We start from the raw sequence: 24034 nt of genomic DNA on the forward strand, positions 1-24034 counted from the left end.
TTTGACTGATAATAATTTGCTGTTTGCTAAGAGTCAGTCAGGTCTGATCTCATCAGTGTCCCGTCCCCTCTGAATTGGTAATTAGTTTTGTGAATTTGTATGTGTTGTCGACATAACAATGAAACATGGTTTTTAATGATATCTCCCAGGGATAGCTTTACATATAAACTGTAAGAAAGCAACTGTGAGAACAGAGCTCTGTTGTATTCTTTAATGTGATTAATACAATTCCTGTTCATTTACTGTTTCAAGCTGATAATGTTTGATAGGTTTGATTTTGGTAAGCATTAAACGTGTTTTATGTTTCAACAACATAAAAAAAAATCATTTGTTAAAGTTTTTGATATTAATTAGCGGGGAGATTTCTGATCTTTTCACTTCCAGTCCCAGATGAATAAGGACTTAAAATTAATCTGATTGATGCCAAAAGATGCAAGATAACTTTATGGAGCTGAACTCTTACCGAAATAACTTTGTAGTCCGTGTGATGTTTTGCCAAACAGAATGATGTTCCCTGCAGACCAAGAAAAAAAGTAGAATCAAAAGTTTAACTATCATCTGGACCCAGAAAAAGATCCCAATTCTGATAATGTTAAACTTTTATTTTCTTTATATCTCTAAGCTTTTTTATGTTCTCTTCTTTGTAACTCTAAACTCTTGTAAAAAATATAAAAATCTTTATTGGTCAATTGGTTCTAAATGTCTAAATTACTGAAGGGTTTCTGAGGCAATTGCACCTACTTGCAAGTGTTTAAAGGAATAACATTCATTCGCTTATTCATTCAATCATTTATTTTCTTTTTGCCTAGTCCCTTTATTTATCAGGGGTCGCCACTGTGGAATGAACCGTCAACTTAACCAACATATGTTTGAAACAGCGGATGCCTCAGCGGATTTCCACATACATACATTACAGACAATTTAGCTTATTAAATTCACCTGTAGCACATGTCTTTGGACTGTGGGTGAAACGAGCGAACACAGGGAGAACATGCAAACTCCACACAGAATTGCCAACTGGTCCATTGAATTACCACTGAGCCACCATATCGCCCAGGAATAACATAAACTGCTAATTTAAAAGTTAAACTTTGCTCATCATCGATATTAGGCAAAAATCTTATAATACAAGATTAAAAGGAAGATGGTAAATATAAATATTCAGCTTTTGAGGACAGAAAACTAAACATGATGTCTGTTCTTATGTTTTTAGATGTTTTATTATTTAACTAGTTATTAAATGTTCAGTTTATTAAATTAAAGATTTATTTAAGAAATTAAAGAATTAAATTATTAAAGAAATTATATTTTAATGAACGATTTCTTAAAATAAATATTCCCTTAAAAATCGCAATAATCAATGTTTAGCTTTATATAATCATTTGGAAGTTATTCAGTTTAACAAATCGTTTTTTTTTTAAATTTACTTATTTAAATTTTGTAAACAATAATTAATCATCACTTGACGTTCATGAGTGTAAAACGAGGAATATTTTGAAATGTAGTTTCAAATATTGTCCACTAGAGGACCGTATTTAATCACATAAGTCGGTAATTGGGTCCGTGTCAGCATTTACATAGTAAATGTAGTGCACATTGACAGATTTGTTGTTTTTAAAGGAATGACAGCACCTGCTCACTTTTTTTTTTTTTTTTTTATCTTTTGGAAACTTAAAATTAGCAGTTGTGTTCATTTTGCTCTTGTTTTGTGACGTGCTTAAACAGTGAATGGTTATAGTTTGTAATATTTCTAAAAAGAAGAAATTTCACCACACCTTGACTGCACTTTTTCATCCAAAATACAGCAAGACAGTGAAATTATTTTATACATTTTTATGATATATATTATGTTATATTATTATTATTAAATATTATTTTTTTCTGTGATTTGCTCCAGTCTTAGTCACGGTCAGTGACACGGAATAATTCAAAAGTCATTATACTGTAATATGCTGACTTGATGCTCATGAAACTGGTATTACTATAAATGCTGAAATTGCATAATAATGTTAAACGCACATTTCTGAACAGCAGGGTTGCTAAAGGCTGTTTTTATTGAAGATAATTTGCTGTATTTTGTGTGGAGCTTAGACATAATGATTCATGTCAGCAAAAAAATGATCCTTTAGCAATATTGACCAAAATTCTCCCCCTGCTAATTTTAATCTCCTTACAATAAAGATCATATCTTTCCCATTTTGCAATAACAATTGACCTGCTGCCTTTCTCTGGAAATGTGTTCACAGTCTGACTCAGACTGATTTGCATGTTTCTATATTTAATATCAAGTCAAAAATATAGTCATGTATTGTTAGTCAAACACTACCTTTATTTTTTACTCTTTAAAAATCTGCATAACTTGACATAATTTCAAGGATTTTCACATATTCATGCTTGTTAATTATTATGAGTCCATCAAAGTAAAATGTCTTGTATTTTAAGTAAAACGAGAAGGTTTTTTACTTGTTTATTGATTCAGTCATAAAAAATCATGTGGCTTTATAATATTTGAGCACATATTTGTGGAAGTTTTTATTATTAGTATCTCCTGTCAAAAAAACGCATGCTGTAAATGTACACTTTCTTATTTTCTAAATTGAGACCCCCCCCCCCCAAATAAAATGAAATAATAAATAAAAGCATTAGAATGATTTATGTTGGCTTGACTAATGTAGCTGAAAATTCAGCTTTAAATTACTGTAATAAATTGCATTTTAAAGTATATTTAAATGTATCAGAGTTTTGATCATGAATTGTGTGGTGGATGAAATAAATTTCACCAACCTGATTTCACCAAGTAGGACATGTTCCTGGATTAACATCTATGCCGATCCTGAAACAACATTCCAATCAGCCAATTAGAATAAAAGTATATGTTTACTTTTTATGTTATGTTTAGGCGTACGTTAGGTTTATGCACTTCTACATGTTACATGTCCAACTACATGTTATCCAACTATTATTCCCCTCTGATTTGGTGAATAATATACAGTTATGGATGGATTTGCAAGGGGAATATGTATGGATAACATTTTCCAACAAAAATTATGTTCCAGGATCAACATAGATGTTAATCCAGATTGCGTCATACTTGGCAAAATCATGACGTGCGATGATAATTATAGGCTAATTTGACAAAAAAAGGACTGACAGATGTATTTAGCCTGGAAAAATATGTAAGCTGAGGCAGGAATTAATATCAATTTCTACTTAAACAGATGAGATTTTAAAGTTTATTGGTGTTTTTTCACTCCAGAAAAATACCAGAAAAGCTGGCTGACATGACACAATTCTTAAACATACATTGAGCACTTATTCGGCATATGTTACATGTGTTTGTTGCCTCATTACAACCAGACACTGCAAATTTCACAATATGATTATTTAGCAAAGACAAAGTTAAACAAGCATTATGCCTCTTTAGTGTGGTGCTGAATAAATATACAAATACATTCACAGATTTAAAAAAAAACCCAAAAAAAAACCCACATCAGTCACTAAGTGTCCAACGTATAGAAATCAACGTAAAGATGTGGCTCAGCATGTCAGGCTTTAGAATCCCTGCCTCCTTCATTTACAAAATAAGAGTCCCAAATGTACTGTATGATATGTTTATGAGAAGCTTAGATAAACTTAAAAATAAGGGGAAAAATGTTAATTGTTATAATAATACTAAAAAACGCTGTAGCCAATCAAAGGCAGCATGGGGTATGCTCACGGTATGTCATTTCCATGTCATCAACTCTTATTATTCAGCTATGCCTAGATGTATCCAGATTTAAATCTTTTAAAAAGAAAGAAAAGGTGTTTATTTGTTTAGTTGTTTTCTGTTACAACATATTTAATATTGCCCTTTTTTAATTATTTTTGAAAATAAATACTTATAAAAAACTTTTTAGAATCATTTTAAATAATTAATATATTTTATATATTATGAACTGTAGTCAATATTTTCTTAGTTATTTATTGCACAGAAAAAAGCAACCTTTTACAAGGTTTGGTTATTTGTTAGAGTAAAAATATTTTTGTTTTAGGGTCAATATTTTCTTATCTTTTTAAATATATATATATATATATATATATATATATATATATATATATATATATATATATATATATATATATATATATATATATATATATATATATATATATGTAGTTCAAACAATATATTGTAGTTCAAACTATGTAATAAATATTAACATCATATTACTATTCATGAAAGTATATTCACATTTGAAATTGTGCTAATGTATGTTTACTTAGCTTAGACAGAAAAATATTTTTTAAAACGTATCAGTTAACTTCTAATAAAGTGTGTAATATGAGTGATGCAAACAACCATTTTGTCATGATATTGCAATAATCTGACAAAAGAGAAACTGTCTCACTTTATATTTTTAGGTAACCAAATATTTGATGACACATTTTTGATGACATTTCCATTTTAGATGCGTGATAAGTGGCTCACTTAGTGCTAAAGATATCATGAGCATTGGAAAGACATCCAAATGGATGAAACTGTCCATGCAGGAAGTTGTGAGTGAGTGATGAGTTACTTGCAGTATATGAAGTAGGAAAACATTAATATTTGTTTTGGAAGTTATGAGTCACTTACAGAAAGGACAAAAACTCTAATCTTTTTTTTGGCAGTCACACAGTCTAAACAACACCTAAATGAAAAATCTGTTAAACATTTAACACAAAACAATACAAACTCCAGGCCATTTCAATACTTAAGACTGTCCCAAACTCACAGTGGTGAGTTATCGTTTTTGGTCCACATTTTTCCTCATTCTGAAACATTCCACATCTAAGACTCAAACTTTCCTAATAATGAACCTGAAGCTATCCTCTGTAGATTTATCTAATTTTACAATGCAATTAAGTGAAATCCTGGTGGGATCACACCATGTGTTCCAACAAAATAAAAACACCAAATGACCTGCAAAGGTTAGACTTGACATTAGCGATGACGATGGCGTGTCGTTCGTGCTTTCTCTTCGCTAATCTAGAAGGTTGATGCAAATGCTTGAAAAACGTCCTGGCAATTATTTGCATGCAAACAAATGTGTTAGGGTCATTTCAAAAGCTGACTTCTGATCAGCATCTATAGTATAGTTCACTAAAGCGGAGCTGGATTTCATGTCTTTGGTATAATGGTCAAATTCAGCTGGAGTTTGGGCATAGACACATTGGTTTCTCTTGGATAGATATAGCTGTGTCCATTTCCATTTTGCATTTCTACTTGTATCTGAGGTATCTGCACTATGGAAACTGGTAAGGTGTAATTTTACCTGTTATTGGTCTTTGAAAACATTTTGCAGTGCTGTTTAATTTATGCACCTAGGTTAATCTTCTTGGAATGATTGAACTACATCATGTAATATTTAACTCCAATGTTAACCGGTCCATTTGCCTGATTACAAGAAATCACCTTGATAGACATGGGACAGTGTACTTTGTGCTTTATACAGCAGAAACTGGACAAATATATCAGATAGTCTTTGAGGTGTATAAATAGCAGCAGAATTCGAAGCTACTCAACTTCATTCATGAAGCTGGGGTCTTTTACATAACACTACACTGATTTTTGCATGCAATTTCCTATCACGGACATTTTAAATTGCAAATACACTGTTCTGTTGACCAGGATCTGTGCTTCCCAGGAATTATCGGGAAATAACGTTAATTTCAGAGAAAGAAAACTCGTGTTTTGCCCTGTGTGCATCTTCACCCATTAACTATGAGGTCATTTTTTGAATCACGTTAGCTGATTTGGGATGAACGTAAAGTGATAATTGGCCCCTAGTGAAGTTTCAACTGGACAGAGTTAGTGTTTGTAAACTGACCAATTTGCATTGACCAAAACCAAAGATAATTTCCATGCCAGTTATAAATGGATGCCATAAAACTGACTAGAGATACTTTACCTGCTCATAAATTAAGCTGCAAATGAGAAATTGTGTGTTTGTAATGTAATAATACACAATTTTGTAGTGTAGTTGGTATTAAGAAAGCAGACTGCTAGCACTAATGACTGCTAGATGACATTTAATTACTCGTGATGTTTAAAGAGGACCATCCAGATAAATTCAAAAATATTAAGCAGTCAAATTACTAATACTTTAGTGAAAATTAGTTAACATATAGTTCAACAGAATGTCTAAAGAGGGCACTAAACGGATATCAAGTAGACAAGTCTTCTAATTCTTCAACTGGTCGTTGATCTATACTGGCAAAGTAGTCAACATAATGTCTACAGGAGAAATGTGTTCCCACATATTAGGCATGCAAGATGAATTGCCATTAGGGCTACACACTATGTCATTTTAGAATCGATATTTGTCGAAATGTGTGAATCTGCTGTTATTTGAATTACAATGAGCAGACATCACAGTTGAGGACACATGAGATTCGTGGAGTTATTGCAAGGTTTACACCAACTGTTTTTAAGGCCTGTGTAAAATTGCAATTTAAAGATTATAATGTTCGCATAATTTTAACAATAAGTAAATGTTAACTTATTTATTCAATGAGGACTTTACATTTTATATTTACATATTTATTTTTTATATTAAATAAATAATATTAAATAATATTTAATTACAAAATAAGGGTGTCACGGCGGCGCAGTGAGTAGCACGATCACCTCACTGCAAGAAGGTTGCTGGTTTGAGCCTCGGCTTGGTCAGTTGGCATCTCTGGAGTTTGCATGTTCTCCCTGTGTTACGTGGGTTACCTCTGGGTGCTCCGGTATCCCCCACAAGACCAAAGTCAGGTTGTATAGGTGAATTGGGTACGCTAAATTTGTCCGTAGTGTATATGTGTGAATGAGTGTGTATGGGTGTTTCCCAATACTGGGTTGCAGCGGGAAGGGCATCCACTGCGTAAAACACATGCTGGATACGTTGGATAAGTTAATTCCGCTGTGGCGACCTCAGATTAATAAAGGGAATAAGCCGAAAAGAATATGAATTAATGAATTTAATAAATAATTAATATTTATTGATAATAATAATAACCATTTATATTTAATTACTGAATTTCTGTACCTGGATACTGTTAGACTCCACAAAAAAAAGCATTGCTTGAATAATTTTATTTGTGGTCTATTTGTTTTCATCTATTCTTTTAATTACTGTTTCGTCTATTTTAGGCAGTTGCACTCTAAATGAATGAATTCTTTCAGATTCTTTCTAATTCATCGTACGAAATTATATTTATACACAACATATATTGTAGAAAATATCATGCAGCCTTTTTTGAAATGTTGCAAATTTACTTTTAAATTTACAATTTCTAAAATCAGACCATCAAAATAAAGTGTTTTCCAAATATTATACAAATCTAAGCTTCTGTCTGAATAGCATTAGCAGTCTTAATCCAAGCATGCTGTATTTTAGATTTTATATATTTATTCATGCAAAAAAGTTTCTTGTGTGATTGCATTTTTTATTTTAATTTTTGAGCACACTGTTTTTAATGGTGTTGTATTGATATTGTACACAATGCATGCGTTTTCCTTGCTCAAATCTCATGTTTTTTTTTCTTTAATTAATTTGCAGAATGCTCGAAAAGAGTGTATCAGGGTGTCCGGGTGAAGCACACTGTAAAAGATCTCCTGGCAGAAAAGAGGTCACGTCAGACAAGCGGCCCGCGCTACACCGTAAGTCCATCACTTAATCTTACCTGGTCAATACAGTCAACTGAAATACACCCCGCCCTGCCATTCACAATGCTTCCTTTCAGTCCATTCACGCTGCCACTCTGTGCGTCTTTCATACAGTATATGCAAACAGACAGTTTAAAACAGTTGGTATATTCTGTGCCCTGCCACTTTATTTGCTCATTGGCTTATCTATTTTCATTCTAATGATGAACCCGTGGACTGTGATACAAGCGCTGGGAGGGAGTCTTGTCCTTTTCTCACACGGGTGGGATGAAGCAAAGCCCGTTACTGAATACCTGCACATAAGCGGTGAACAATAGCAGCAGCGCCGATGATCGTGAGCTCCTGAGGTTTGAGAGTAAATCATCCTTTTGCCGCTGCAATATGGCTATGCAAAGTCAAACACTCGCACACCTGCTCTACTGTTTTGTTCGTCCTGCAGACCACAGACAAGTCGCCTGTTGTCACTCTAGACAAGCACAAATCAGGCCTGCAGACATCTGGCTACACAAGAGAGAAGGCTTTTCTCCATCTCAATGCCTCGCTCAACTCACTTTTTGTTTGAATAAGTAGCGTAATGGATTCTGTCTCGTCACTGTACAAACTAACAGTATTACTAGTTCTAAAAAAAAAACTATTCAGATTTCACTCCAAAATTTGTATTAAAGTATAATATATTACAATCCAACCTTTGGGTTCAAATGTAATAAAAAAAGAATTGTCCAATCGTTGGGGTTGTCCATATTTGCTGCTTAATGGGCTGTATGCACAGCTAGTGTTTTTCTGCCAAATATGAACTTCCGGTGAAACCTTTAGGTGACTATTTTCAATTTCATAATGTTTCTTTTACAGCATCGAGGTTGTAATGTAATTCAAATATCATCCGTTAAAAAGACTTAAGCATCCATTTGGTTGTTTAGCGTAAAAAGAGACGAAAGACATTAGAAGCAGGCTAACGCAGAAACTCCATTGAAAATGCTGAAGGTAAAAATAGATTCCATTTTTAAAGACACAGCGCGGAAAATATAATTTAGTGCTTCTTGTTTGGTCTGATACCCAATTTACATCATATCTCACCCAGGCAGTTTAGATTGTTGTTTTTTAAAGAAATAAACACAGCGATTTTGTATGGGATGACAATGAACCAGAAGCCCTGTGGCCGGCTGACTCAAATGAAAAGTCTGTGTGCATATACCCCATTGGGTTGAATCAACTAGCATTTTTAAAATGTAATTTACTCACTATCAAATAATATACCTGCATTACAGAATATGTACAACAAGGGCTTGACATTAACTTTTTTATCATCAGCCGCTGTGGTTAGTAGATTTCCAACATTACTAGCCACTCTGCATTTTCACTAGCCACAATTTTGTTGTTTGGAAAATATATTTTATATGCATAAATATGACTTTGACTTGCTAAAATTACTTGATTAAGATTTTGTGTTAGACTCACATTTCCACATGCCTCCTCATTCATTTAACTTTTTGTGTGTCATGTATGAGCTTGCTCAATGAGCATGAGCATTTTTAGTGTCATATTAGTGTCGTATTACAATTAGTATTTATTTTACATGAATTTTCAGAGCTCAAAATGAAAGATTTACCAAATTGATATAATGAGATTTACCAAAGATTTACCAAATTGACAAAATATAGTTGTATACTATACTTTTTATTTAACAAAATTTCTTAAAAAAAAAAATAAATAAATAATAAATTCATTGACATTTAGAAAATAATTAGTCATGTATCTAAAACTGCACAGTAATTTGTCCTGGCTGAAGGTCCCAGATCACCAGTTAACTACACATAAATGGGAAGTTAATCTCATATTAAGGCAATATTATTGCAAAAAAAAAAAAAAATAATATATATATATATATATAATTAAACCATATTAACAAAAATAATTAAGCAAAAGAAAGCAGGTGACATACATACCGTGTGCGGTAATGAAAGGATGATCACACACACGGTTAATTTTACGCCAATTAATAATATGTTCAAATAGTGGTTAAAGAAAAAGCAACCGGTGCTGCTCAAAAAAGACAAATCTGGAGCTCTTCAAAGTAACTGTGGGTGCATGAGCATAACTTTTTGTCTAGTCTATTTGAAAGACAATTGTTTAAACCAGTTGCGTTTCTAGGCACGGTTGCTTCACGCAAGGAAACAAGAGGAGCATACTTTTTAAACAGTCGAACGCATCATCTTCTCATTCTGTATTCACCTGCTTTCTTTTGCTCGCGCGAACACAAATTTTTTTGTCAGTTGTGCTGCTTCTCGATTCAAAGATGGCATTTGCACGCATATTGGGCCATCTTTATTGTCTTTTAAGAAAACTACATGTTAAAAATTATTTTTAACCAGCCAAAGTGGCTAGTGGCCGTGGCTGTCTAACTCGCCACAGCTGAGATCTACCCGCATTTGGCGGGCTGGCGAGTGTTAATATTAAGCTCTGTGTACAACTAGAGATCATTTTTAAATGTTCTAGTTTCTTTAGATATATGATTTATAGATTTGACACTGTCTTCCAAATTTAAAGTAAAAATGTTTACGCATAACATTTTTATTGCATAAATTAACAAAGATGCCATGTTTTCAGACATACTGTATAGTTTTTAGACAACACAGTAGCATTGCTTTAACTTTTGAAAGAATATCAAGAATGTTATTTAATAAAAATTATATTTATAGATCTAAATTATATTTGGAAGTAATGTCATTTATAGAATTTAAAGAATACAAAACAAATTAATATTTCATCATACATCGTCATACATGCATATTTCATATTCATCAATTAATATTTGACTTAAACCCATATCCAAGAAATCCAGAGAAACTGAGAATTTTTAGGCGGTCTCTTAAAGGGATAGTTCACCCAAATATTAAAATTACCTCATTATTTACCTTCCTGCATGTCGTTTTAAAACTTTTGAACACCAAAGAAGATATTTTAAGATATTTTAAGATTTTAAGATATTTTAAAGGTATATATATATATACTTTAACTATATAAACTATAACTATATAAAAACTACTTTTGAACAGTTTTTAGTTCTATAACATTTCACAATTTTACAGTTTGCACTGTATTTTTGATGTAAAATGCAGCCTTGGTGAGAAGGATAAGCTTATTTTAAAACATTTAAAAAATAATACTGACCCCAAACTTTTGACCAGTAGTGTACAGTTAACTTACTATATATGGTTTACTCTCATTTTTCCCCATCAAAATTTTCTAATAATAAAAAAAAACAGACAACTTCTATGAACAGAAGTAATTTAATGCCATTCCCCGGTATTAAAGTTTCGTGACAGTTGTGACTTCAGATTTCCATGCGTGATGTATTTTTGTTTCTTTGAGCTGTGACTGGCAATTAATCTTTTGTATGTTACACAACAGCTGAAAAGTAACTACTGTATGTTTTGGGAGCATAATAAAAAGCAGTGCATGTAGGTGTCAATCATTGTGATCCCACAGGGACACGACTGAAACCAAACACATCTTACAATGGCTGTGCTGGGGGAGGCTTGAACAGGAGAATCAGAGCATGTCCAGGCCACGCTCAGCAAAATCAGCTTAATGCTCTATCTGTGGCCTTTTCTTTCAGCTAGAAGAGCCATCTGCAGACGTTGACCACACAAATCATGTCTAAACACAGGACCAAAACAATACAGACACTTTCCAGGCCTAACAAATGAACAATAGTAGAATACTAATCTTATATAATCTTTGGACTCTAAAAGGTTTAAGCTATAAAAGTGGCAATGATAAGAGAATAATAAGCCTTTTACAACAAGAGGGGATTTTTAGAGAATGTAAATAGATATTTATTTTATATATTGTTTTAAGTATTTTATGGTATTAGGCTGGTCTTTCATGGCAAAAAGTAAAAAAAAAAAAAGTTTAACCTGATCAGTGACCAGATACACATTAAAATATAAACAAACAAATAACTATATAAAAACAATGTCTAAAGTAATGGACTGCAGGGACATGCAGATGGGGGCTTTGGGTGCTTGAGCCTCTGTTCATGCATGCAATACCCCAAGTGTTCTTCAATTTTGCGTACAGATCACCAACCACCTTCAGCCTCCCCCAACCTGCTCTTCCAACTTTGCGCATGGATCATTACCCCCATGTTCTTCAACTTCTCACACGGATTCATGCCTGCCCCTCCCGCCCACTTGCTTTTCAACTTGGCACACAGATTCACCCACCTCCACCCCTCCACTCTTCAACTTGGCACACGGATTCACCAAACCCTGAACCAAATCACAGAATGTTCTAAGATTTTTTTTTTTACATATCATTAATAGAGTGGACTTTTATTACTAATAATATTAATGAATTCATTTTCCTTCAGTTTAGTCTCTATTTCAGAGGTTGCCACAGGGGAATGAACCCCCATGTAATTCTGGCATATTTTTAGGCAATATATACACACACATACACTACAGGCAATGTTTTGTTTTACCCAGTTCACCTATAGCGCATGTCTTTGGACTGGGGGAGAAACCGGAGCACCCAGAGGAAACCCACGCAAACACGGAGGAAACAGTCAAACTCCACACAGAAATGCCAACTGGCATCGCCGGGACTTGAACCAGTGACCTTCTGACTGTGAGGCGACAATGCTACACACTGATCCACCTTCCCGCCCATTAATAATGTTATAAGTAAACTTTATACCTGATCAGTTACTTTTTTGACTAAATTGCAATATATAAACTATAAAACATATAATATTATATTCTTAGCATTAAATGTTACAAATAATATAAAATACATTTTTAAATAAATAATCTCTTTTTTCTAGGTAAAGTTTTAATTTATCTTTAAATTAGGGATGCACGATATATCGGCGGCCATATTGTTATTGGCAGATAAATGCTATTTTTAATGTTATCGTTATCGATCTGATATCAAAATTAGGCAGAAATTTTTAAGCTGAAAGATTATGTAATTGAACAGAACCGTCTGCGCATGCATGGGTCAAACTTTTTTATACTTGTCTAGTGCACTATAACAGAGCTTACCTTGTTTATTTCTTTAATGTCCGTCCTTTCTTTGTGTGGTATTGCTGTGCGCTAACCATGTTCCTTTTCATTGTAGATATGTTTGATAGATTTTCATATTGTATTTTGGTTGAGGTCGCCTCAGGAAAAATAATAAATGTGTAAACATAATAGCAACGATGCGCACACATGCTTACAACCCATTGGGTGGTTTGTAATCTAACATGATCTTTTGTTATTATCACAGCATTGCTTGTGTTTACTTGTTTAATTAAATCCCATTTTGTCTTTTAATATATTATTTTTATGCAATGATCAAGTTAATAAGCCATGCGAAAAAAAAAAAATTAAATCTTGATTTAAGTGAAATCGTACATGTAGGTCTAAATAATCACATTTTGAAACTGAGTAGGCTATTCGCTTCATAAGATCAGTTCAAAATTTTATGAAGTTTTTAAAATAAAATCAGTTGTTCACTGTATGAAAATATAAAATTTTTAAATATTCATATTCATTGGCTTATATATTATGATTATATATGGTAATATATGATTTGGTTATATCCAAATCATGAGTTATCGGTTATCGAAATCGGCCAAAAGAAAACAAAAAAACAAAAACAAATCGGTGCATCCCTAATTTAAATTTACTTTAGCATTTTTGTTGTGTTGACTGATCAGTGGCTAGTTTCACAGCAAAAATAAAAACTAACAAACAAGCAAGACTAAATCATAACTGTTTTAAAGGAATTAAAAAAGTAAAGGACATGTTCAATGATCCAGAAAATAAAAAAACAGCTGAGAATCTCTCAAATTTTGCATCTGCTGTTAAATGTTAGTGTTTCTAACAACTTGACATAAACAAATGCTCATCTAGGCAGCATTTTAAAAGCATACTCATACTGGAATTCGCTTTTGTTTTTTTGTTTTCGGTACCGTATTGGTGTTCATTTTACTGCCTATACAGTAGAGCAGATTCATTGCTTCACAGGATAAATGACGAACTTCTACCATAAAAACACCAACCCCCTCACATCCACCAACTTTGGCTTGGTTTATCTTGAGGCTAAATCAGGTGCAGTGCCCCAGCCTTGGAGCTCTTCAACAGCCTGATTTTCATACCATGCCTTCAAAGAGGCACTGAGGCGTAGGTTGTTCTCATAGGGAAGTCTTGGGACGGGCAAATGACATTCAAATGCTAGCCTCAAAATTTGCTTGCCCGCCAGCCAGTGCTGCCTTGATATCAGCCCTTTTATGCTTGTAATATGCAAACCAAAGAAAGCCTGTGTCTGTCTATATTGCCCCACAAGTAGCTACAGACCATTCAATAACAAAAACTTGTATTTCTACAAATCTCTAGCTCCCACTGTTGTTTTTCTAATTAGTGAAACTCAACCAGGGATGTGCAATATTGACAAAAGCACAACAGTTTATGTATTTTGTATTTTTTTTATATTTGACAAGGAAAATTAGACCATTTTGCTGGGTGTTTTTAGTTTCATAAATTTGACACTAAAACCACCAGGCTGTATCTGAAATAGTCTCCTATGCACTTAAATATTTTAGGGAGTAGACATTTGTAGTGTTGTTTGAAACCATAGTGAACTTTTTTATGAAGTGCACTTTGCTGCTGCTGCTGTGCTGGGACTATTGCTAAGTGAAGGTGTTGGTGATCTTTGAAAGGTTCGTTTTTTTGTTTGTTTATTTTAATATCTTGATTCCCATGTTTTGAGTATTTATTAGCCTAAATAACCATAACCTTAATAGCCCGGCCCATCAAGTTTTAGGATTTCCTTGAAACATTTTCATTTTGTTGTGAGAAAATGCAGAGCATTTTTTTATCAAATGTTTGTGTTGTGTGAAAATGCAGCGTGTTTTATTAATTGTTTGCATTGTGTGAAAATGCAGCACATTTTATTCATTGTTTGCATTGTGTGAAAATGCTGGAGGTTTTGTGAATTTGTTTGTGTTGTTTGAAAAGGCAGCAGATAATATTAGTTTGTTTACATTCTGTAAAAATTCAGCACGTTTTATTAATTGTGTTGTGTGAAAATGCAGCACGTTTTATTAATTGTTTGCATTGTGTGAAAATGCAGTGCGTTTTATTAATTGTTTGCATTATCTGAAAATGCAGCATGTTTTATTAATATCTTTGCATTGTGTGAAAATGCAGGAGGTTTTATGAATTTGTTTGTGTTGTTTGAAAAGGCAGCACATATTAGTTTGTTTGCGTTGTGAGAATGCAGCACGTTTTATTAATTGTTCCTGTTGTGTGAAAATGCAGCATGTTTTATTACTTTCTGTTGTGTGAAAATGCAGCACATATTAGTTTGTTTGCGTTGTGAGAAAATGCAGCGAGCTTTATTAATGTGTTTCTGTTGTGTGAAGATGCAGAGCATTCTATTAATTGTTCGTGTTGTGTGAAATGCAGCACGTTTTATTAATATGTTTGCATTTTGTGGAAATGCAGTGCGTTTTTATGAATTTGTTTGTGTTGTGTGAAAATGCAGCAGGTTTTAATCATTTGTTTGTGTTGTGAGAAAATGCAGCCTGTTTTATTAAATGTTTGTATTGTGTGAAAATGCAACGTGTTTTATGAATTTGTTTGCATTGTGTGAAAATGCAGCATGTTTTAATAATTGTTCATGTTTTATGAAAATACAGCACGTTTTATCAATTGTTTGCGTTCTGTGAAAATGCAGTACGCTTTAAAAATTTGTTTGTGTTGTGTGAAAATGCTGCATGTTTTATAAATTTGTTTGTGTTGTGTGAAAATGCTGCACGTTTTATTAATTGTTTGTGTTGTGTGGAAATGCAGCACGTTTTAATCATTTGTTTGCGTTGTGAGAAATCGCAGCCTGTTTTATTAATTGTTCGCGTTGTGTGAAAATGCAGCCTGTTTTATTAATTGTTTGCGTTGTGAGAAAATGCAGCCTGTTTTATTAATTGTTCGCGTTGTGTGAAAATGCAGCGTGTTTTATCAATTGTTTGCGTTCTGTGAAAATGCAGTACGCTTTAAAAATTTGTTTGTGTTGTGTGAAAATGCTGCATGTTTTATAAATTTGTTTGTGTTGTGTGAAAATGCTGCACGTTTTATTAATTGTTTGTGTTGTGTGGAAATGCAGCACGTTTTAATCATTTGTTTGCGTTGTGAGAAATCGCAGCCTGTTTTATTAATTGTTCGCGTTGTGTGAAAATGCAGCCTGTTTTATTAATTGTTTGCGTTGTGAGAAAATGCAGCCTGTTTTATTAATTGTTTGCATTTTGTAAAAATGCAGCACGCTTTTTAAAGATATGTTTGTGTTGTGAGATTTTGCCGCACATGTGCTGTGAAACTGATGAAGATTTTCTCATTTTGCTGGCATTTTTTGTAATTGCACATGTTTTCTTAAATTGCAGCACATTAAGCTCTCCCAGCCACCGTAGAGAATTCCCATGATGCACTGTGAGAGTGCGCCAGATTAACCTCCATGTCTGACTAAAGATGGCATCCACAGCAAAATCCTATTAGTCTAAGTTTCTAAATAATGCATTATTTTATTGTCAAATAACGTTTGTATACATGACAGAAATGAAAATACTTTTTCATTACTAATTGATAGCTTGCTAACAAAATGACATTTCTTCTGGTGTCATCAGTGCTCAATTTACTCCCTTAAGTGGACTGCATTAGTGAATAATAGGGAATTGTGAATAAGGGTATTTGGAGCGATTACAGATACAGCCCATTTTAATAAATGATTCGCTGAATAAATCATTCAAATGATTAGTTGAAAATAGCTGATTGAAAACAGCTGATTTAAACATGTTACTTGCTGTCTCCTAATTCGTTTACTTATACTATGTTCTAAAAGTAGGTTTGTTTTTGGAAGACATACTTTTGAGTGTAATAGGCAGTAGGCAAGCTTTGGGACATACTACTTCCTCATTAACGGACTGTTATGTTGCTTAGTTTTATTGTCAATCATCTTGACACATAATGCACATTTCTTTCATAATAAATGACCTAATTTATTGGAGATTCAGCAGCAGGTTAATCTGACATTTGCAAATCTTTCTTGCAGAGAAATCTCCTCAGGTTTTTGCATATTTATTCATTCAAAAGTTAATGCGAAAATGTTTCTTTGTAGAAGTTTACATTGTTGTTGCAAATTAAAAATAACACGCAAAATGTGAGTTTAATATTTTCTAGTAGGCTTCATTTTACATTTACATTTAGTAATCATTCAAACCCCTTTATCGAAGCCTCTAATTGTTGGTTTTGCATGTCCGTCATGTTTGTAGTTTACACTTTTTACCAGCTCTAAAATCAAGCAGTGTGTTAGTTAGGCAGGACAGGTCAGTCAAGCTTGCATCAGGCTGATGGTCAGAAGTTACCAATCCAGTGTTGACATCTATCACTGTGATCCATTTAAATCATACATCTGCTTGGCTGAATGCCAATTCCAAACTTTCTCCTCCATCTCTAACTCCTTTTAGCTCATATCTGATATCTGTTTGAGGTATTTAGCCCAAGTACATGATAAACAGCCCCTACATCACATTTTTATTTAAGTATGCATGATTTCTAAATCTGTTATCCCATATAAGGGTTTGACTTATGCTTTTCTCTCAGCTTTGTCCCTGCTTAACATATATTTTTAATGAAAGTAATCTTGACTTAATCTGTTTGGGTCTGTTCTAGTTTGACCTATTTTAACCCTTGTTCCTTTTTTCCTGCTTTAGTTAGTTGATAGTTTTACCTTTATTGGATTTAGTTGGAACAGTGAGTACTTTTCCAAGTACTTTGTCCAGTCTCATACCAATGCCATTTATTGTCAGTGTTCCCATAAAATAAGTTTTTTAAATCAGAGTGACTTAATCTGTTCCGTCTATTCTAGAAAGACCTCTTGTTTGTTGAGCTGTTGTATAAAATCAGTATCCGATTTGTGAACACACTCCTGCTTATAGTTGGAACAATGTCACTCTTGCTTGTTGAAGTATATAATATCTTATATATTTAAAATAAAAATATTTATAAATATTTTGTTTTGAACTGGAATTATAGCATCATTACAAAGTGAATATTTTGTTTTTTGGACAGGTTTTTATTTTTGATAATGTCAGCTTGCACACCATTAACAGTTAAACCATTAGCTGTTATTCATTACACAGGAAGTGAAATAGTTACTGCGCTAAACATTTTTTTTTCATTGTTTACATTAAGCTGACCCTAAAATATCTAGATGAATGCTGTATAACTTAAACCAAATAAGCTGAAAAGTAGTTAACCTCTTTTACTCTTTTAATTAGTTATGGTAACAAACACATACATTTTGTTGGCATGACTTGGCTTGACTTTTTGGTACAAAGTGTATTGTGTTGCTTACTCGCTAGTATGTAATAATGAGAGCATATTTTGTCCAGTGTACCTCAAAAGATGCCCTTCACCTTTATTCCTCCAGGTGGCACTGGCTCGTAAACCATGATGAGTGATGTTTCACACATAATTACCACAAGCACAAAAGAAACAAAAGTATATCTTCAGCAGAACTTGATATGGCCCGACTGGCTTTTACTGCAGAGCAATCACTCAAATATGATTGTCACCAAAATTTGTTGGAACTGCTGAAAAAGCTGTTAGCTTATCAAATTATTAATTTTGAGAGTTTCCTTAAATCTGAACAAAGAATGTTTAAAAATGAACAAAGTAACAGTAATAGACAAACCATATATATATTTTTACCAATAACACACAAGCCTCTTCTACAAATGAGCATTGAAATTATGATCGTTGGACCTATGGTTTCTGTGATGTATTGCCAAAAGTGCTAGGAGTAAAAATGTTACTCTTTACCCCACCTGCGGTGCAAGTTATAACAGACAGGGTTTAGTTGTAACAGGCAGATTTTACACAGTTAATTTAATTTCTGTTTACTGTAAATAGTATCTATATTTCTACAGTTATTGGCTCATTTCATTTTTATTTTACATAGCACAGTATGTTTATTTATTTATTTGTTTATTGGATAAACACATTTGAATCTATTTGCAATATTATCCATTTATCTATTATTTTACAATGCATTTATTTGCATCATTAGCAGCAAAATATTTTTGTTTCCATTAAAAAATATTTTCTATTTAAAAACATTTTTATTTAAAAAGTTCTCAACATTACACTCAAATTCAAAAAAATATTTTGTTAGTTTAATTGGTGTCCAGCGGTTTGTAGCTTCGTAACACCCTGTTACAACTAACCCCGCTGTGTCAAGTCTCAAAACTGGCTAGCAGTTACTGTGCGTTTTTTTTTTTCATCTTTCAAAATGGTTTCATCTTTTAGTCTAGAAGATTGTAATCACAACAATATAAGATTTTACATATACTTTCACAGATTTTGTTTAAATAAAAAATATAGACTATAATTAAAAAATAATAGTTTTATGCTGCAAAAATGGTTTCTCCTGTGTTTCTCATCCAAATTTCTGGAAGCATGCCATAAGTAACCCTAAGCAAATACCTTAAAACTCTGTTACATTTAACCCCGCGTTACTTTGTACCCTACGCTCCCCTAAAATACATAATCTTTGTTTTCTTTCGCAATTGTTATTAATACATTATAGTTATTGCCACATCCAGCCATGTTATGCATATATATATTAGGGCTGTACAATATATTGTTTCAGCATCACTGCATAAAAAAGACTAGATCATCTCAATCAATCTAAATCAATGAATTTATCCCAAATAAAATTATTCAAGTCATCTGGTGAAATTATATTCATATTCCAACATATATTGCAAAAAATAAATAAATAAATATTGTAATATTGATTTATTATTATTTTTTTCATTATAGCGCAGCCCTACATTCCAAACAGAAACAGACAGAAAAGAAAACAGGGTCCAAAAAGAAAAAAACTGAAATAATATGTTCGAAGATTGGCTAAACAATTTTGCAGTTAAGGGTAAAACAATTAGAACATTCATTTTCTTGTCGGCTTAGTCCCTTTATTAATCAGGGGTCGCCACAGCGGAATGAACCGCCAACTTATCCAGCAAGTTTTTACACAGTGGATGCCCTTCCAGCCACAACTCATCTCTGGGAAACATACACACACACACACACACACAAACACAAACACAAACAAACACACAAACACACACACAAACAAACACAACGGACAATTTAGCCTACCCAATTCACCTGTACTGCATGTCTTTGGACTGTGGGGGAAACCGGAGCACCCGGAGGAAACCCACGTGAATGCAGGGAGAACATGCAAACTCCACACAGAAACACCAACTGAGCCGAGGTTCGAACCAGCGACCTTCTTGCTGTGAGGCAACAGCACTACCTACTGCGCCACTGCCTTGCCACAATTAAAACATTATTGTAGAAAATAAATAATAACTTCAATAACTGTACTCTCATCCTGTAGTCTTGTGAAACTTGATTGCAAGAGATCACTGTAAAAAATGCAGGATTTCACACAATTAATTTATGTAATAATTGAATAAATTAACACAACAAATGTAAGTGGATTGAAAATAAACAATTACGTTTCCTAAAAACATTTCCTGAGTTGTGTTATTTCAGCTCATTTTAAATAAGTCGTTTGAACAAGCAGCCAAAATAATTTTTGAGTGAATTGGATAATATGTAAGATATTTTTTTTTAAATACTGAAAAACTCTTTACTCTTGAAATTTGTTGGCAGGTCATTTGATGCATGCAAATATTTTGTGTGTTAGCCTGTCATGTGCCATTAAGACAGGATTGCATTAGTCAAATAAACGAAATGATCACAGAAAACTGATGATTAATGACAAACTAATCATGTTATGCTGATCTTTTCTTTCTAGGGTGTTTCATCTCCTCCAAATCCATTTGTTCAAATGACTGGTGAGTTTACAATACAGGTGTATTTAATTCTAAAATGTGCAATTTTATTTTTAGATTTCTTCTGTGGTCAATTATTTAATAATAATAATCCAAATGGCTGTGGTCTCTTCAGGTTCTCACATGCTCCCGAGTTACTATGGCATGAGAAGACCTTTCATTTCAGAGACAGAGTTCTGCTCCTCAACAAAAGCATTTTCTGCGGACGTTTACCCCTCTTCACTTACTGGGAAATCTCTCTCGTGTGATAGCGGATGCGTGGCTGGTTATTCGTCTCTCATAGACAGCTACTATCCTGAGTCTTTTGGAGATTATCGCAGCACTCCTTTCTCTAGTGGAGGAAGCACAATCTTCTCACCCTCTGCATTGTCCTCTTTGCTGCCTTCTTACTCAAGTGACCCTTCACATTACTTACTGGTAAGACGGAGTGGGAGCAGATCACAGGATCCCAGATCTCATGTGAATTGTAGTCAGTGTCTGTCCATATGAATCAGTAAATAAAATCAAGCGTCGATAAATATTAATGTAATAGAGATGTGTTTGGATCAGGTAGAATAAGATTATACTTTATAAGTGCTAAAAACAGGTAATACCGTAAGTAGATAATAAGCTAGTAAGAATTGTGATTTAAACTAATTTGTTAATGTGTTTTATTTCATTGTTATATATATGACAAAGTTCAAATTAATACATTTTCATTATATAAATTAGGGCTGCACTGTACCAGGGGGGAAAAAAGTACATTGCAATGTTTACATTTTCTGCAATTTATGTTGCGATTTTTCCCAACATAGCTTCATAAATAATTTGAGATTGATTGGGTTGATTTTGAGAGTGCATACAATATAGTAAACAAGTTACAGGAAGAGATAAATAAATCAGAGTAAATATGCAAATGAAGGAGTCTAACAGTATACAGGTACAGGAATAAAATAATCAAGTGGACAATAAAACTGCATATTCTTCATTGTGTATGTAATTAATCAAATACTATTAATGCTTGTTAAAGCTACAAACTTATCAATTCATTGTTCACAAATGCTTTAAACATGCTTAAAATGTTTACTGAAGACCTGCAAAGCACAAGCAATTGATAAACTTTTACTTCATGCTTTACCTGAAATTACTCCAAAATTCTCATTTGATTTGAACTGTTGTACTTAATCAGCTATAATTTTGACGCTAATTTATATATATATATATATTATAGCAATTCCAGCGTTATGGATGTGACATTGCAGTAAAATCTCAAAACATAAATTCACAGAGAACGTATATGTTAACATAATATTAAAACATCTGTTTATATTTTCCAAAACAACTAACCACAGAGTTATGGTATCAGAGAAATATCAATCTGTAAACTTTTTTTATATTTTAAATGGGGAAAATACACATGCATTATGGATGTGACCAAAAATGTAAGCAAGTTTACAGTATATAACATACTATAGTATATGAATTAAACTGCACAAAAGAACTAATGCTAATCAAAAGAATAAGAGTTAGCTCACTATAAAACAAAAATGATTGATCTGATTTTACTTGACATTTTATTGCATGAGGGAATGAGCTTTGTTATGGATGTAACAGTTTTTCGTTATGTATGTGACAAATGTGAAAATGCCATTAGTGTGACTTTGGTAAATCAATTATCATAGTTTAAAAACTCTTTTACATTTTGAGTATTTTTAAAGTACAGTAAAATACTTGCTAAAAAAATCAAAAAATGGTTTAGCTATTTTGGTGAAAGCTTTTCTTCATTTTATATGTATATATTAAAATTGTTTGTTTATATATATATATATGTGTGTGTGTGTGTGTGTGTGTGTGTGTGTGTGTGTGTGTGTGTGTGTGTGTGTGTGTGTGTGTGTGTGTGTGTGTGTGTGTGTGTGTGTGTGTGTGTGTGTGTGTGTGTGATTACTAATGACAAATCATATATTAAATGCACACCCACATTTTAAAATTATTTTGTAACTATTATACATTTGATTAACTGTTAAGTTTTTATGTACTTATTCACTATTATGTACATTATGGACATAAAGTACATGTATGGACCAACAGAAACTATGAACAATACATTTATTACTTAGATTATTTATTCATCCTAATTACATTTTTTAATAAAATAAAGTTGATCATTGTTAGTTCATGTTAACTCGCAGTGCATTAACTAATGTTAACAAGCACAGTCTTGGATTTTAAATGTAAATGTTGAACTATAATTAATAAATGTTGTAAAAGTATTGTTCATAGTTTAATCATGTTGGTAAATGCACTAATTAACATAATTACTGTATCTTGTATCGTAACTGTATCTTGTATCGTAATGTGTTACCATATTTAATATATTATTATATATTTCTAAAATTAACAATAACAAAAGTTGCAAAAAAAATCTCTTTCATCTAAGGTTTTTAAAAAAAGGAGATGTGAGTACATTGTAAATGTAAAGAATTCTGGGCGGCACAGAAGATCACAAGTTTAAGCTCTGGCTGGGCCAGTTGATGTTCCCGTGTTCGCGTGGGTTTCCTCCAGATGCTCCGGTTTCCCCCACAAGTCCAAAGACATATAGGTGAATTGGGGAAGCTAAATTGTTCGTAGTGTATGTTTGTATTTCCTGACCCTCCAGGTTGAGGGTTGAACGTTAGGCTAACGACCCACCTCGTAAAAATGAGATGTTATGAAACACCAACATGGTGCGGCTTAATATCAACTTCAATATAAGCGGCCCTGGGAGTACTTTATTAAATGTAAAGAAATAATAACTTTTCAAAGAGTGATGTGCATAAAATATCTCAATACATTTTTTTTTATATGTTTAACATATAATTTGAGGAGGATATACAGTAAATATGTTAAATATGTGAGGGTATAAATAAAATATGCAAGGATAAAAATGTTTAATGTATAAATATGTGGGGATAAAAATATGTTAAATATGTTAGGATAAAAATGTTAAATGTATAAATATGTTAAATGTGAGGATAAAAATATGTTAAATATATAAATATGTGAGGATATTGTGACATGCACTTTTTGGTGCTTCCTTTGGTTACTCTACTATGTAACCATAGCTTTCTGCCACAATTAGATGTCATCAGATGGTTCACAACCTTCCTTAAATGTTTCGACCCTTACCACAACACTCTCCAGCTGGTGGGTTGGCAGTGGTGGCCAAGCATATAAATATGTTAAATGTATAAATATGTAAGGATATAAATATCTTAAAAATGTGAGGATATATGTTAAACCTATAATTAAAGGATAAGGTTAACAAATCATTTGTATATATATATTTTTTCTTTCCTGAAAACTGGCAAGTTTAAAAGCTGTTTTTATTATTCTTTTTTAAATATCAATTTATATACTTTTTAAAGTATTCTCCTTTTTGCATAACTATTGTAAGTTGTGTGTTATCTACCCTTTAGTTATATCTTCTCTCTTTTTTT

General features: G+C 32.7%; 1 protein-coding gene across 5 annotated transcripts in view; it reads left to right on the top strand.

The window, feature by feature from the left end:
* Positions 1-24034, top strand: part of si:ch211-213d14.1 — a 29076-nt gene that overhangs the window by 1084 nt on the left and 3958 nt on the right. For 2 of the 5 annotated variants that reach the window (XR_012390742.1, XM_021466353.3), the window contains exons 2-4: positions 7569-7669; positions 20543-20582; positions 20695-20996. Coding sequence is in view for 2 of the 5 variants with exons in the window: in XM_021466353.3 (XP_021322028.2) it covers positions 20576-20582; positions 20695-20996 (309 nt within the window). In the remaining 3 variants the exon portion in view is untranslated. Of the gene's footprint in view, positions 1-5043; positions 5281-7568; positions 7670-12162; positions 12305-20542; positions 20583-20694; positions 20997-24034 lie in introns of those variants that run through there. The other 3 variants (XR_012390743.1, XM_068213695.2, XR_012390741.1) reach the window with 3 other exon arrangements.

Source organism: Danio rerio, chromosome 15 (genome assembly GCF_049306965.1).
Source record: "Danio rerio strain Tuebingen ecotype United States chromosome 15, GRCz12tu, whole genome shotgun sequence".
NCBI lineage: Eukaryota > Metazoa > Chordata > Actinopteri > Cypriniformes > Danionidae > Danio > Danio rerio.